General features: G+C 38.4%; 3 protein-coding genes across 5 annotated transcripts in view; 2 read left to right on the top strand and 1 right to left on the bottom strand.

The window, feature by feature from the left end:
• Nucleotides 1-3828: 3828 nt before the first annotated feature.
• LOC116385040 (cystatin-B-like) lies at nucleotides 3829-4983 on the bottom strand. Its single transcript, XM_031850212.1, has 3 exons — nucleotides 4823-4983; nucleotides 4614-4715; nucleotides 3829-4145 (listed from the first exon to the last, which is right to left on the bottom strand). The coding sequence occupies exons 1-3, from the start codon at nucleotides 4886-4888 to the stop codon at nucleotides 4014-4016; spliced, it is 300 nt and encodes a 99-aa protein (XP_031706072.1). The 5' UTR covers nucleotides 4889-4983; the 3' UTR covers nucleotides 3829-4013.
• A 2355-nt stretch (nucleotides 4984-7338) lies between these two features.
• Nucleotides 7339-9074, top strand: LOC116385210 (thiosulfate:glutathione sulfurtransferase). The gene is made up of 4 exons (XM_031850463.1): nucleotides 7339-7547; nucleotides 8048-8179; nucleotides 8281-8443; nucleotides 8771-9074. Exons 1-4 carry the CDS (start codon nucleotides 7367-7369, stop codon nucleotides 8823-8825), a joined length of 531 nt encoding a protein of 176 aa, XP_031706323.1. The 5' UTR covers nucleotides 7339-7366; the 3' UTR covers nucleotides 8826-9074.
• Nucleotides 9075-11629: 2555 nt separating this feature from the next.
• drd3 (dopamine receptor D3) overlaps nucleotides 11630-12966 on the top strand; it is a 16718-nt gene continuing 15381 nt past the window's right edge. For all 3 annotated transcript variants that reach the window (XM_031850456.1, XM_031850455.1, XM_031850454.1), the window contains exon 1: nucleotides 11630-11819. The gene's annotated coding sequence lies outside the window, so the exon portion shown is untranslated. The remainder of the gene's footprint in view (nucleotides 11820-12966) is intronic.

Here is a 12966-nt window from a genome sequence, read left to right as displayed (position 1 = left end):
TTGATCAGTCAAGGGTCAGAGAGAGAACTCACAACATGAGAAGGTTAAATATCGTTTTCCATGTTAAGGTCTGGGTGGCGATTTATTTTCCTTTTTAATGTGTCACCATTTGTTCACGCCAAGAAAACATATATTTTAGATATCAGACAAATGCTGCATGTAAGAACCACAATACATAGAATACGATTTTTGTAATGCTTTCTTTATTATTTCAATAGAAGTTTGAATACAGCGTGCCACGTGGTTGTTGGCAACCTTTTGGAGAATTGTGACATACTATGTATACAAGAGACATTCTTAGCAAAGCAAGACTTTGAAAAGCTAAACTCTTTTGATAATAACTTTCATGGGTCTGATGAGTCTACAACTGACCTTGGCATGGGAATAGTCAGAAGGAAGATACCAGGGGACGTGGCTATTCTCTGGAATAATAAACTTGACTCATTGATAAATGTAGTCATGATATGGAATTAATTATCCTAAATATCTGTACACCCTATGAGTGCAATCACAATGATGAATATCTAAATAGGCTTGCCTTCATCAAATCCTTTATTCAAGATAAAGATGTGAATATCAATATGTGGGGATATGAATGCAGACAAACACAAGGAGTGAGATCCAAACATCACTGGCCGTGGACCGAGATAGCTTTAAGTCTTGTCGTGGCAGAAATTCAGAGGTTGAGTGTGAGAATGAAATTAAAGGGAACCAAGGTGTGTTTTATCTATGTTGACACAGTATTTACACAGTGCTCTTTACACAGTAAACTTATGTTAACCAACAATATGTGCAATTTGACGTTTTTGCAAACAGTAGATGTACAATTCAGGTAAACCTTCTTTATAATGTACAGAATTTCAGGGGAAAGTTCACACCCCAAATTAGAAGCTGTGCCTCAATTTGGGTGATGCATTTTTTTTTTAAGTTGCAGGCAGGTGACCTTTACGTCTACAATATTGTACACATTAGCAGAGAAATCTGTAAGTTGGACATCTTCTTGAGTCCCTGTTCTCTGTACAGGAAGAAGACCAGCAGTCACAATGTGGTGGAAAAGGGACCGAGATGTACAAAGGGTGACTCGGAATAAAAGAAGAAAAAATGGTATCATCTGCTGGTAAATGTCCTGTTTTATAAATTTATGTCAATCTTTATAATATTACTGGGTTAAAATAGCATTTGGCTGTGCTGTAAATTGTACCATTTTTAATTATTATACATTATTTTATGTTTTCAGCCAGGAACAGACGTTAAGTCAAAATATGACTTGGAAAAAAATATTTATCGTCTCATGGCCATAGCCAGCAGGTCCTGACCAATGTAATTATTTCCTTTAAAAAGAAAAAACACTGTCTCCCTCTGAATGACACAACCTTCTAGAATCAGATTTTACTTATTCCACCTTTTCCTGTTTTGGACGTTGGATGAATTCAACAATTTCAATAAGGAAAATAATCAAATGAGTCAACTTTAATCAAACTGTATGTTCAAAATATTTATTTCCGTCCACAGTGTTTTTTTATACTTCATTAACATCTTGTGAGGAACTTTGGAGCATCCCAACTTTGCGTGTCTGTTTATTTTTCCCTTTTATAGTTTCAGTACACTTTTATTTAAACCCCAGAAATGAGACAGAAATCATTATTTCCTCCTATAAGTCATTTGTCAGGATCCTAAAGGGTAAAAACAGATCATGTGTTTCACTTTTGACCTTCACCAGCAACTTTATAATGAGTTTCTAGATTAAAATCATAAACGCTACGACAAAGGACTGCAGGACCAATTGTCAAATATCTTATCTCTTTATTTAATTTGTCAATGGGAACAGAAATCATGCAGCATGTGATTGATAAAGAGGAACAGTAGTCACAAGACGATAACAGGGACGTGACCATGCGAAGTCCAGGGATTAACAAATACCGCTGACACACAACCTAATGTGGTTTAGAACAGCTGCAGTGGGATTTGAAGTAACAAATGTGGTTTGTTGACAAAGAGTTTCAACATTTCTCTCCGGTCCCTATCAGGATTTGGTCTGACTTGGTCTCACTCCACGTTTGCATCTTCTACTTGCATGCAGGGAAGTGTGTTCCACTCCCTGTTTAAGGCCGATATCACGGCCCCACACCTAAAAAATGTTGTTTTATCATCCATTTTTTAGAAAGGAGTGGAATTCAAGAATATCAGGGCTTGTATTTATGTTTTAACCTCTTGAAATCCATTTTTCTTCTTAAATGTATCCTTACAGGGGTAATGTAACCTTTAGGGGTAAGGTCGATTGTATTTTAGAATTTTAAAATGTTGGATTTGTTAAAATTCTCTTGACATCCCGACAGCAATTAAATCGAATGACAAAACTAGAAATAAAATAATTTTATTATAAATCCGTCCAATCATTTCACAGTACAGTTATAATATGTAATACTTAACATGAAACTAGTGTTCAGATAGTTTATGATTTGGTATGAATTAATTTAATTATATACTGATTACAGATTATATCATTAAGTGACTGAATGGCTGCACCATTCCAACAAATGTAAATAATTAAAAAGGCTTGTGCAAAATTGTATTTTCTCAAATCCACCCGACACATTCTGAAATCTCATTTGATCAAAGTTGCAGAGACGGTTATGTGAGCGCCTGAGTGCACTATAATAATGTGACTGTATGTTTACCTGTGTTGAGAGTATGTAGTCTGTGCTGCTTAGTTAGAACAGTGGTTAAAGAGGTTAGTAGATTTAACTTCAAAACACATTTAGAAATGGCTTCAAATTATGTAACTGAAAATAGTTAATCATTGAAAAAAGTAATTACATTGTTAGTGTATCAATAATTGCTGTGCGAATTGAAACTTCATGACATATTTTAAGAAAGATGATCAAATTCAAGAGTTTGTATGTAATTTTGTAATGTTAGTACCATAAAAATCAAGTTCCTGGTTCACCTCCAGCACGGTGGTAGTGAATCATGAATGTGTACTTAGTTTACACAATGCGCTTTTGTTCAAACAAGATGAGGGAATCTATATACTGCACGTGACTCATTCAAATGTGTTTAAGGTTGGGTGAGCTTCACGGCTCAGTGTCCGTGCGAAAGTCATTTTTAGTCTTTTTTCACCACTTTTGAAGCCTTGAAACAGTTTATGCAACCAAAAAAATTTACTTTTGAATGTTACTTTTGGTGTAAACAATGAAATTCATTATTTTAAAATATACACCTACTGAATACTTTTTATTTTAAGCTGTTGACCATGTATTGGGAATGAAAAAGCATTTTTCTCCTTAAATGTATCCTATAGTGACCTTTAGGTTGCAATGCTGTATGACAGCATCACATATTGTGGATCAGCTTGTTCCAGATCTTCACTGAAGTAGTTTGTTTACTTCCAGTAAAATATAAGTTACTAAACTGCATCACATATGCTCAATGTCCCGACAGATATTACAGTAACATTATACAATACTTAACATGATAAACATTGAACTAGTGTTCAGATTGTTTATGATTCAGTATGAATATACTGTTTCTACAGTGACTGAATTGCTGCACCATTGCAGCAAATAAACAATTTAAATGTCTTGTGCATAGTAATATACACATTTTCCAAAATGCAGACTGCTTTGTTATATTTCATATAACAGACTGCCGCTTCAGGAAGGACTTTATCCATTCGACACTAAACCCAGTTGTGAATTGACTTATTTGTCTTGATTGCTTCTTGTCCAACCGGTTTTCTTCACTCGTCTGCCAGCTGAAGACGCATAGGCCCTGTCCTGCCGCTGTTTCACAAATCAAATACCACAGAAAGAGAAGCAACACCTCACAACAAATCTGATTCATTTATTCTTTAATGTTGTACAAAAGTTACATTTTTACATGCTCTTTACATCATGATCTACAGCATGTTGTAACATATTAGGAGTGGAAACTGCATAAGCATTGTTTTATATACTGAGCCAGGATAATTTGATCATAACCGATTATAATGAAGCTGTGTTTGGTTTAGGATCCTATTCGAAGTATTCAACAGGGTCCTCCTGGCACTTGGACTGCTGCATATTAGATAACTCTAACCCTCCTCCAGTATGTGGGAGCTTTTTCCAAACACGGAGGTGAACATGCTCGTGTCCTCCCACATGGACCTGCAAGGAAGTAAAAGTGAAGTTTCAGGAGATCTTGGTTACTTAATTATACATCTAGCCGACATGGAGCAACGTAAGCATTTAATGCACGTCTTGTTTATGTCCACCTGAAGAATGTAGAAAGCAAGAACCAGACTCCTTTGCAATGTAGATCATAAGTTATATTGAATGAACCCTTCTTTCATTATCTGTGTAATTAGATAAGGTTGTTAGTTATCGCTCCCAGAACATACGAGTTCAGTAGTGACTGAATAATTGATCGTATCTCAGTCAACTTGTTAGAATATAGTCTACTTCCCAGCATGCATTACATTTAGGTTAAAGTTCTCCAGCAGTCCCTCTTTTTTCTGCATCTTGTAACTTTATTCGTATTGACTGTAACCGCTTCAAATGTCACGTGATCTTGTTACTACAAAATAAAAGTCGTTGATAGTCACCGTTTTGTTTTGTCTCGTATTTCATAATTACCTTGATGAAGTAGTTGGTCCCGGCCACTACCTGAGACGTGTAGCTCTTGGCTGTAAACACGTCATAGGTTTTCCCTGCTTTTTCCTCTGCAGCGGCCTTTACCTGAATAACAATGAGATTACAGCAACATTAAACATGACACGCAGGCCCTGTTTACTGTGGATAGTTCAGAGGGAAGAAAGTCAATAATACTTTTAGCTTCTACTTACGCTGTCACAGATCGTCTGAATTTCTTCGGTAGCAGCAGCTACCGAGCCAGTCCCTCCGCACATCATTATGACAGTTTTAGTGGCGAGAATTAGCGAAAAGACGACAGAAAACGTTACTTCCCTTCTATATATCCATGGTTTGTGTCCGCGAGGCGTTCAGGATGACTCACTGTGTCATATGACTCTGTATCATGGGTCATACCATCAGCGTAGGGGGGGATTGCTTTCTAAACGATGTTACAACCCGACTAAAATCACCAATAACGTCTCTATATTGGTTGAAAATGTTACATTTAATCTAAGATGTTTTTATGTTAATCGTTTAAAGTACTAGAAAGGAGTGTTCTAAAAATATATTTTATATATCTCTTCGTCTTCCGTCTTTGTAGAGAATGTGGTTTAGTCTGAGGTGCGGCTGTGTTTGGACGCTTTCAGATCACTGTTTGGTTCAAACCATTAGTGACAAGAAAAACAAAGATGAGTCTTTTACTAACTAAGCATTTCCATGAACGTTTCTCTCTTTTTTTGTATTTCCTCTTTTATCAGTCAGCTGTGCAGCAGATACAAAGCTCCCCAAAACAAAGAGTAGACTAAACTGCATCAGCAGTATAACCCTCTCTGTAGTCAAGTTATGATTTAAGAAAACTTTCCACACCTCCACTGAACAGGTTTTGTGACAGCAGATGATTAATATTTCTAAATTGTCCACGAAAGAGTTGCAGTTCTTCTTTTGAGGCCAGAGGTGATGATTCATACTCTATTTATTTTTCTATTCACTTCATTTTCCTCCAGGCTGTTTTGCAGTTTTGGAAAGTAACCAAGTAACTCGAAATTGTATTTAATTAAAAGTAGAAATGTATTAGCATCAAAATATACACGGTATATTCCACATTAATTTACTGTGTGTGTGAGCAGAAACGTACTGTATACTATTTCCCAGTAAAATACTGTGTATTCAACCAAAGATTACAGTAGTCAAAGCTTTAAAATCACAGTAATAAATCGTTTACTGTATACTTAAAGTAATGATATCGAAGATTTTCATCTAATGTCTATTAAGTCCACTGATGAAAGTATTGCAATATTTATTTATTTGCAGTATTACAGACTGCTGTATGCTTTAATGCTTTATTAGTTTTTCTCCATTCACGCACAAAACGGAACTGCACACAACTCTGAAAACCTGAAGCTTATGTATCAACAAAAAGACTCAATAATTATAAACTACAATGCAAATACCAAAAGTAAAAGTATTATTATTATTATTATTATTTCATTATAATGTATATAGTATTGGATTATAAGTATTGATTCATAGGGGATAATTTAAATGACACAAGTATACTGCTTGTGAATTCCCCCCAGGGATCAATTCAGTCTTATCTAAACTTGTAATAATACATCATAAGGTGTTGATTATATTTTGTATTATTAATCAGAATTTGCAACATAAAAAGTAACAAAAAATACAAATTCCCCAAAGTTGTACTGCTTTATTGCATAACTTCACTAATGATTCTTTGGCTGAAGGGCAGCAAGTAAAGTGAAAGTTCATTCCAGAAGTATTCAGCATTTACAGCATCTTGAGTTGGGTAATATCTCTGATCTTTTCTTTTAAATCAAGCTTTCCATTCTTCATATGAAATGGAATTTTACAGGATTTGATTAAATCTTATTGTCAACTGTGCATAAAATCACACAATCCAGTCAGCCTCAAGCACACAGGTAAATAAATAAAGGGAGGCTGACCCAAAAACAAGCAAATGTAAAACCCGACGAGGACATCTGCTGGACAAAAGTGACAGACATCTGAATCCTGATTTTCATCTAGGATTAGTGGATCCACCTGTGTAAAATAGAATAAAATGGGCCTGCAGTTCTATTTTCAGCCATCTGACCCAGTTTTATATCATTGTCTTTAGGCTTTGGTGCTGAATCGGTTCCTGCTGACGCGAATAAAGACTCCCAAAACAATGGAGTCTCTGGATTCAGAACATCAACCAGTTTTGACCCAATTTTAACATTCTAACACATTAAACTATGATAGTGTACAGTGTACACTATACCTAAATGTAATTATGAGCATGGAAAGCTGTTAGTATGGTCTTATCAGTCACTCAGGAAAGTTGGGTGTCTGTGTGCATCCAATCTCAAAGTATAATGGAAGTATGTTTGTTGTGCAGGCTGGAGTCTCTTAGAGTCTTTCACAAGCAAAACAAAAGCAAATATCTAAGAAATGCAGATTAATACACATGATTTGTGCAGCAGAAATATCTCCACGGTGGGAGAGCTGTTTCCACTGACCAACTGGGAGGACTGGGGAGACAGTTTGGGAAGATGACAAAACTGTAAAACTGAATCTGTTGGGAAAGGCATCTAGGAAAGTACACAATATCCTAGTTAATTAAGAGCAACAGGAATAATAGAGAGAATAAAAACAACCTGTCGATCTACGGGTCCACCGTCCAGTCCAGTAGGCAGCGGTAATGCACCAACTCATTGTTTGCCAACCGCCAATAAACCTAAAAAAAGAAGTAGAAGAAGATGGTTTCACTTCGCAGCAGTCTGCACGTCGCGCTGGTCCTCACTATGTGGTCTTATGTTCTGTCTCGAGGTTTCTGCCAGACTGTGGCGAAAGTGAGAGGCAGGTCCTACCCGACCCTTGGCTCAGCTTTACGGTCTTTTACAACCTCAAGTCCCAAATACGGAGAAACATCCGAAAGCGGTAAAATTAATTTCCTGGTACACCTTGGCTGTGTCCTACAGAGGTCACCTTAATATCCCTGCAATGTCACGGTTGGCTCGCGTGCCAGTGTGTCTTAATCTCATGGGTTGGATATCAAAATATTACAATTGTAGTGGTGAAATGGCTCTTTTTAAACTGCTATCTGAGTGCTACTGTGCTATACTAACAGCATTGTCCCACTGAATGGACTGCAGTGTGTATATAGTGTTTTTCATGTGATTGTGTGAGACAGAGAGTTTGGTTGACTGGCATTTTTGTTTCAAATGGACAACAATGGTCTGTCAGTAGGGAAAATCACTAGTTTATCCTCTCAGCATTGACCAGACAGCACCACAGCTAAATTACATGTCAGGCTACTGTTTAAACAATGGATGGTAAGTTTAAAGGTTTTTAGTTAATAGTTACAGGCCTCAGTTAAAAGGAGTCGATTGGCAAAAGGTGGATTTTAACCTCATACTAAAGTGTAATCTTTTATGTAGCCCCCTCAGCTTCAGTGGTGATGTACTCACAGCTGAAGACCATGTTGTCCAACCGAGACATTCAGCTGTTTGATGTGAGAAATCCTGATGAATACCTGGCTGGACGCATTCCAGACGCCGTTAACATCCCACGTAAGTGTTAGTACTGTACAAAATGGGGAGGGGAGGGGGGGGGGAAGAGTGGTTTTCTATGTGTTCATACTCTCGTATTGTTTGCGTGTTTTGAATATCAGTGGGGAACCTGGAGGAGTCTCTGAAGCTGTCCCCTGAACACTTTCAGCAGCTATTTGAAGCGAAGGCTCCTGGGAAGGACGACGACAACATCGTGTTTCATTGCAAAAGTGGCAACAGGAGCTCCAAAGCGCTGGATATCGCCCGTCAGCTGGGATTTAGCAGGTAAATAACAGCGGATGCATCTGTATACACGTGTAAAACATGCAGTAGTCCAAGTACTACATGACCCATTAAAGGTCAGAGGTGACAGATAAAGTCTCAGATTTCAGTCCTGTTCGAGGATGTGGACCCTGCTAAACCACCGTGCTGTAGCAGCACTACTGTATAAATGGCAACTTTAATCTATTATTTAATTATTAATCCGTCCTGGTGGCGCGACTAGAGTACAATGTCCTAAGGCACTGCTTTGGCTTGTTGAACGCTGGATGAATTTTAGTAGAAGACTACAGTGATGAGACTAAGCTCTTCTCTTTATGCTTCTTTTCTTAGGGCGAGACATTACAAAGGAGGGTACAGTGAGTGGGCAGAGCAAGAAGGAAAATGAACCTGCGCCGAACTCTGTGCTTCACTTCCTAAATACAGCTAATATAAAAGTACAGAGTATGAACGAGAGATGCCAGTTACTCTTGAAATTACGTATTTTATTCATATTAACAGTTAATTTATAGGTAAATACTACTTTAAAGATTTAACTTCTTTACCTTGTTAAATTTCTTTTGCTGCTTATTTGACCTTTTTATTCTGTGATTCATACCAAGTGCTTGATGTTGATTAAATCATTTACAAATTTCAACATGTCTTTTTCATATATTTGTGTATATTGTAGACCTGCAGTTTGCCCCAAGTCTGCACTACACACCATATTTTTTTATTTTTGCAGTACTTGTCATAATTTACTGTTTTTGTAGTGAGCGTCTTTAAAATAAGGGATGCACAGATCTGAGTTTTTCAGTCTTGATGAGTGGGCTTTGTGTATCAGCTGATATCAAGTACTGATCTTATACCAGCATTAATTAATAAGCTGTATGCTTCACTGTGTGGAAGAGACGGGGCTCATTCTTATCAGGCTAATTTAAACATTGCTTACCTATCTCTATAAAAAAAAATGTAGCAAATAAATACGTAGATATTTATTATTAACAAACTAAATCGAACTACCGCAAGTTGGTAAAAAGAATCTACAATTTTAATTGTGATCGTGTTCACAAAATTAACCTTTTTAAATGCATCAACAAATTGGTCAAAACTGGAACATAAATTAAAATTCCAGTACAAAACAATACAACTGCATGAAATGAGAACAAAATGTAAACAGTTTTTGTAAGTAGCTGTAGAACCTGTTGGCGTATTAAACGTGAAACACCTCCAAACAGCTGACATGTTTGTTGTTGGGTCCCTCAGCTATGTGCATGATGAACCTAACCAGATCCTCCATTTCATTTGTGCACTGCATTTTGGGAGAATGGTGTCCGTCAACGACACACAAAAAAATTCTAGTTTTCTTTCTTTTTTATATGCATACAGATTGTTTTGACTTTACTTTATTTTGTCACTTTTCCAGACTGAACATACTCATACATACATACTCGAACCCTGTTTTTAGTATTGTACTGTAGTTTGGATTTGGGAGTTTGAATGTGGGATAAAAGCACTTCCATCTCTTGACCAATAGATGGCAGCAACATTTCAGCCAACTCAGAAACTGTTTATTTCCATGATTCCCACCGCTGTCCTTAATGATTATTGTAGCTATGCCCCCGTGAGCCTGACCTTCACAAAGGTATTGGTCCAGACAGATATGGATCCTGTGAGCGACAGCTCTGTGAGCAGCTGTCAGGGGCCCCATTTGCTTCACCTTCACCCTCCATCCTATCCTCTCTCATCCAGGCTATAAGCAACACATCAACAGTAATGTTTGTGTGTGTGTGGTGTGTGTGGTGGGGGGGGGGGGGTGGTTATATACTTAAATTGATTCTCTCTGCAACCATGAAAAAGGAGCTTGAACGTGACTCCATTCATGTGGGAGAGACTGAGATTGATTTTCTTAATGTTGCAAAGAAAATGGGGATTTAGTGGACATGTTTTCGTACGAGTGGATAAACCGCTGTGCACTCAACAGTCAAAATTCAGCATGTGTTATGGATGTCACACACCATAACTTTTGTCAACTTTCGGATGGACTCATGCCAGCCACAGTGTGTATTAGGATTCTCTTCAGCTCTGCAGTGCACAGGAGATATTTACCAGCGTGCTGCCCTAGAAGAAGGATGGCTCCAATTTCCAAGGACATTTGGACACTTTCCCATTAGTTAAAACACAAACTGACTCTATAGGTTGGTGGTAAAAAATAAACAGTTCGGGCTGTTTGTCAGCTGCCGGCGGTTTCATCAGATCACATCATCAACCTCCTGCTGCTCACTGCTTTTTAAAAAGTGTCCTTTATAGGAGGCTTTGTAATGACATCTAGTGAGTGCTGTCATTTGTTTCCTATAGAAATATATGCAAACGTGAGCTGTGCAGTTTGTATTTGCCTCCCAATTGATAGATTAATGTATTGATGAAAAATGTATGTACTGTAAAATACAACCACAGTGCCACAGAAAAGTCTATTGAATTTGTTTGGGGTTTTCCAATGAAACTGGATTCATTGCAAGGTGGAACTGGTTCATAGACCTTCTCTTGATACACTTCAAGTTGGTTTGGTTTAGTTCTCATTTGCTTGCAGTGTACTCCTGCAGGGCTTACTCTTATCTTAAAATGCCATGTAAAAAATTAAAAGCACATTGGCTGGGATCGTGAGATATAATTCACAAGCTGTGGGTGCTTTTTTTTAATCTTCACCACGGGGTGTTTTTTTTCCTCCTCCTCGGGGGGGGGGGGGGTGGAGAGTGACCTATATGATGCCAGAGCAACAATAGTGTGTCCGTTTATACATTTATTTTTCATGCATAGCCTGGCCCAATTTTCGCTCTGGTTTTATGAGGCCAATATTAGGCTATTTTTGTGCGAATGTCACTTCCAGCCAAGCATGACCCAGACGGGCTCAGGGTCATTTTGAGGAGTAAAGCCATGCACGCGACAGGACTAAAGCACAATTCAAGCTTATATATGATAATTTGTTTATGCCTTTTATTTAAATTAAACATCGAAGAGAAAACTGTTTATTCTGACATTCATATTTGGAGGGGATTTAATAACTGGCCACCTTCATTTGCCACTGCATCACTGCACGCACAAAGGGAGACACCTGACGTCTCCAATACGTAGACGCTCGTACTCCCGTGTGGCTGCAAAATCAATGCAATCCCAACGCGTGTTGCCGCCAGTCACACAGCCACAGAGGGTCAGTGGAAATGTAGTAAGCGAGTGCTTCTTCTGTGAGCTCCCCACATTCACGTTCTCCTGTGCGCTCCTCCTGCTCCCCCCTCCTGCTCGCGTCGCAGTGCTGGGCGCGATGACCGGATAACTTTTAAACCTGCACGAATGACGCTTTTCCTCGATGGCATCTGATGAATTCTTCACTGGGAAACAGTGACAGGTATGTAAGCCTGTTTACGTATTCTGCCTTGTTCAAAAAAAAGAAATCATTCAACACCCTTTTTAAGTTGTTTTGTTTCTGCTCCAATGTTAGCGCCTTAGATTGAATTCTATATCTGCTGCATTTGTTTGCTAATTGCTTCATTTTGCGTGCGCTCTGATAGGTGATCATTTTGGGAAATCGTTTTTGCGCAACTATTCATATGTTGCTGGACTGTATTTGACCCCAATCTTTCTCGAGGCGGGATGAGGAGCCCGATAAGATGCTCTATCACTTCATTTAATTGAATGTTTGGATTAAGATTTGACTTGCGCAAATCAAGCTTCCATGGCAGCTTCAATACATTTGGAAGAAAAGATTGTCTTTGGCTTGCATAACCTCCAGCTAATTGATCCGAAATGAATGTGCCATTAATATTGCTCTAATGTCACGAAGTTTTCTTTAGGTGCAGTTAAATACAATAACACCCCCCTGCTTCCATTACACCCTTTGGCTTCAGAGCAGACAACACTGTATATGTGAGCATGTGCATTTCAGGGTTCAATGATGGCCACATCTCTCTCTCACACACACACACACACACACACACACACACACACACACACACACACGTAGAAGGTCAGAGTTCTGCACATTGATTAATATGAGAGACAAAACAATGAAGAGGGAAATCAGTTTCAATTATTACTTGATCTACAAAATACAACCAACCCATTCACAGGAGCACTATGCAGCCTTCTATCATATAACCAGCACCCCCCCCCCCCCCCCCCAAGCACGCCTGATTTTGAGATAAACTCACTGCCATTAGGAGACTTCAAGGTGATATGTATCTGTGGCTGTTATATTTGTGTGCTTCTAGATTCTCTTGTGGACAATCTTACGATACTGGAGCCATTGAGGCATTGAGTGGAATTATAGGCTGGGCAAAATCTTTAATAAAAGCCTCCTGGGTTTGAGCCAGGTCTAAAAATGATTTTAGTTTCTCTGTGTCTTTCTCCCTATTTCTGTCACAGAAAGAGAGAGGAGGGGGGAGCTGGATAAGATGGATCAGTTTGTTGAACATGTAGACACAGGTGACAGAACTACCACAGCGCTGTTATCTGGATTCAGCCGATAGATGGGGAGGATTGGGGATAAATCAGAG

The sequence above is a fragment of the Anarrhichthys ocellatus genome, unplaced genomic scaffold (assembly GCF_004355925.1).
Source record: "Anarrhichthys ocellatus isolate YVR2014 unplaced genomic scaffold, GSC_Weel_1.0 scaffold10, whole genome shotgun sequence".
Taxonomy (NCBI): domain Eukaryota; kingdom Metazoa; phylum Chordata; class Actinopteri; order Perciformes; family Anarhichadidae; genus Anarrhichthys; species Anarrhichthys ocellatus.
The sequence above is the reverse complement of the archived record's forward strand: the minus strand, read 5'-3'. Positions and strand labels throughout refer to the sequence as shown.

Excerpts from the sequence above, each read along its gene's own strand:
- LOC116385040 (XM_031850212.1), bottom strand. The coding sequence starts at position 4,888 with ATGATGTGCGGAGGGACTGGCTCGGTAGCTGCTGCTACCGAAGAAATT. Across the intron at positions 4,716-4,822 it reads TTCAGACGATCTGTGACAGC|GTAAAGGCCGCTGCAGAGGA; the intron begins GTAAGTAGAAGC and ends ATTGTTATTCAG. Across the intron at positions 4,146-4,613 it reads GGACCAACTACTTCATCAAG|GTCCATGTGGGAGGACACGA; the intron begins GTAATTATGAAA and ends ACTTCCTTGCAG.
- LOC116385210 (XM_031850463.1), top strand. The coding sequence starts at position 7,367 with ATGGTTTCACTTCGCAGCAGTCTGCACGTCGCGCTGGTCCTCACTATG. Across the intron at positions 8,180-8,280 it reads AGACGCCGTTAACATCCCAC|TGGGGAACCTGGAGGAGTCT; the intron begins GTAAGTGTTAGT and ends TTTGAATATCAG. Across the intron at positions 8,444-8,770 it reads CGTCAGCTGGGATTTAGCAG|GGCGAGACATTACAAAGGAG; the intron begins GTAAATAACAGC and ends TTCTTTTCTTAG.